We start from the raw sequence: 2064 nt of genomic DNA on the forward strand, positions 1-2064 counted from the left end.
TTGGAGCACAAAAGCATCCCTGTAAAGGATCGAGTTACTTATCCAAGATGTTCCGTGCATGATTTTTCTAGGGATAAATGGTGGCCACTTTGTTGGGTTGATAGAACAGTTGTGCACCCGAGTAAAAAGAATTTCTTCTAATAATTCTTTAATTTGTTCTAGTTACCTCTTTCTTTAAAACTTAGGGTTGAATTTTTTTTTGAATTTTTGTTGGTTTCAACGGCTCTTGCTCAAAGAGTTCCTCAACACCCAGATGATGCTCAACAATGGGAGAGTGAGGATGAAGAACTGGAAGTTCTGCCTCAATTGAAAAAATGTAAGACAACTTCGGATAAAGTTTCGCTCTGTTCTAAGGTAACATCCGTCACATTAATTGGTCGAACTTGTATATTTCGGTTTCTCTTCCCTTACCCTTTTTTGAATGATCATTCTCTTTTTTAGGAGTTTGACCCATCGAAGAAAAAGAAAGTCAAAGTTGACTTCTCTAGTGGCAAAACAGTAAGTTTTTTATCTTCCACGTATGTTTACCCATATATCGTTTATTAAAATCAGTTAAAACAGGTTTCTACCATGAAGAAATCTGACAAAGGAAAATAAAAACAAAAGATTTCTTTGACAAAAACCAACAAGGCACCAAAATTCGAGAAGCTGTTGAAGGATGCCATGAAGTCTTTCCCTCGATCTGATGTTATTGTCGCTCGTCCTCAAGAGATCTCGAAAGACAATCTTCACAAGGTAAATGCTCTCTCCATACTATATTTCTCAAATTTTTAAGTTCATTGATTCTTCCTGACCATGCTTTATTCTTCTAGGACATTGAAGTTATCGACCTTTCTTCTTCGCGGGATTTGTCCAAGGATCCTCGCCCTCTTCTCGATCACCCTCAAAAGGTAGGTTTCTGTCTTATTTCCTTTTGGCTGATTTATCATCTTTTGATGATTCTGACTGTTGACCATTTCGCAGCTTGTTACAACTACACTTGAGAATGTTGTGTGAAAGGTACTGGCAGAGAGAATGAATAGAAAAAGATGCACAGAAAGAAAGGTACAGAATATCAGAGAGAAAAGTGAATAATACTTGGCAATTTTCTCCTTTTCATTAACAAGAATGCTATATATCATGCATTCCATTGGCCCAACGGCCTTACACAAGGAAAAAGACAAAAGGAAAATAACAATAGAGATTCCCTTGCTGCCAATCATTTCCCCTTAACGGTTTTCCCCTTCTCACGTGCAGTGGGACCTGTCACAACAAAATCTGCTAGGTGCTGTGGTAGGCGAATATTCCTAGTTGGCCTTCCCTCTTGCATTGTTGTGGTATCAGTTGGGCCTTGCAGAGTAACCACATCTTCAGCCCTTTTGGTATCAGTAAGAAGGATTGGGCCATCAATCCTTACATCTCCTCCCGGTTTGGGCTTTGAGACTTGACCAAGGTTCCCATGTAGTTTCCTCAAGGGGGATGCCTTGCCACTGGACCAGAACCAGAATACGGGAATCATCAGAAGAGTCCTATTTCCAATCAACAATTGCAGCTGGTTCCAAAACTGGTTCATGATCAAAAATATCAACTGGAAGGGGTAGAGGAGAGGAAGGAAGAGGTCCCTTGTGAGGACGGAGCAAACTCACGTGGAACACGTTGTAAATTTTGGCTGTTGCTAGTAATTCCAGTTCATAAGCGACATCACCAACCCTGCTAGAGACTTTGAAGGGTCCAAAAAATCGTTTTTGGAGTTTACCAGATGTCAAACCAGTAACTGAAACTTGGCGTCGTGGTCTGAGACGCACGTAAACCCAGTCCCCAATGTCAAAGTGGAGGTCATGGCGTGAATTATCTGCCCAAAGCTTCATGGCTGCCTATGCTTTGGAAAGATTGGAATGCAGTTTCCTTAATATCTCTTCACGAGAAGAGAGCTCGTATTGGACAGCAGCATTGCTGGTGTTCTCAGTGAGGAAACTTGGAATGCTAGGAGGAGGGAAACCATACATGATTTGGAAGGGAGTAAAACCAGTGGAAGAGTTGAGGGAGGTGTTAAAGCTCCACTCAGCCCATGGCAAGAACTTACCC

General features: G+C 41.2%; 1 protein-coding gene across 1 annotated transcript; it reads right to left on the reverse strand.

The window, feature by feature from the left end:
* Positions 1-1508: 1508 nt before the first annotated feature.
* Positions 1509-1847, reverse strand: LOC145952299 (uncharacterized). Its single transcript, XM_083064659.1, has one exon. The coding sequence runs from the start codon at positions 1845-1847 to the stop codon at positions 1509-1511; it is 339 nt and encodes a 112-aa protein (XP_082920785.1).
* Positions 1848-2064: the final 217 nt, after the last annotated feature.

This window comes from Cajanus cajan, chromosome 1, assembly GCF_000230855.2.
Source record: "Cajanus cajan strain Asha chromosome 1, NIPB_CcT2T_4, whole genome shotgun sequence".
Taxonomy (NCBI): domain Eukaryota; kingdom Viridiplantae; phylum Streptophyta; class Magnoliopsida; order Fabales; family Fabaceae; genus Cajanus; species Cajanus cajan.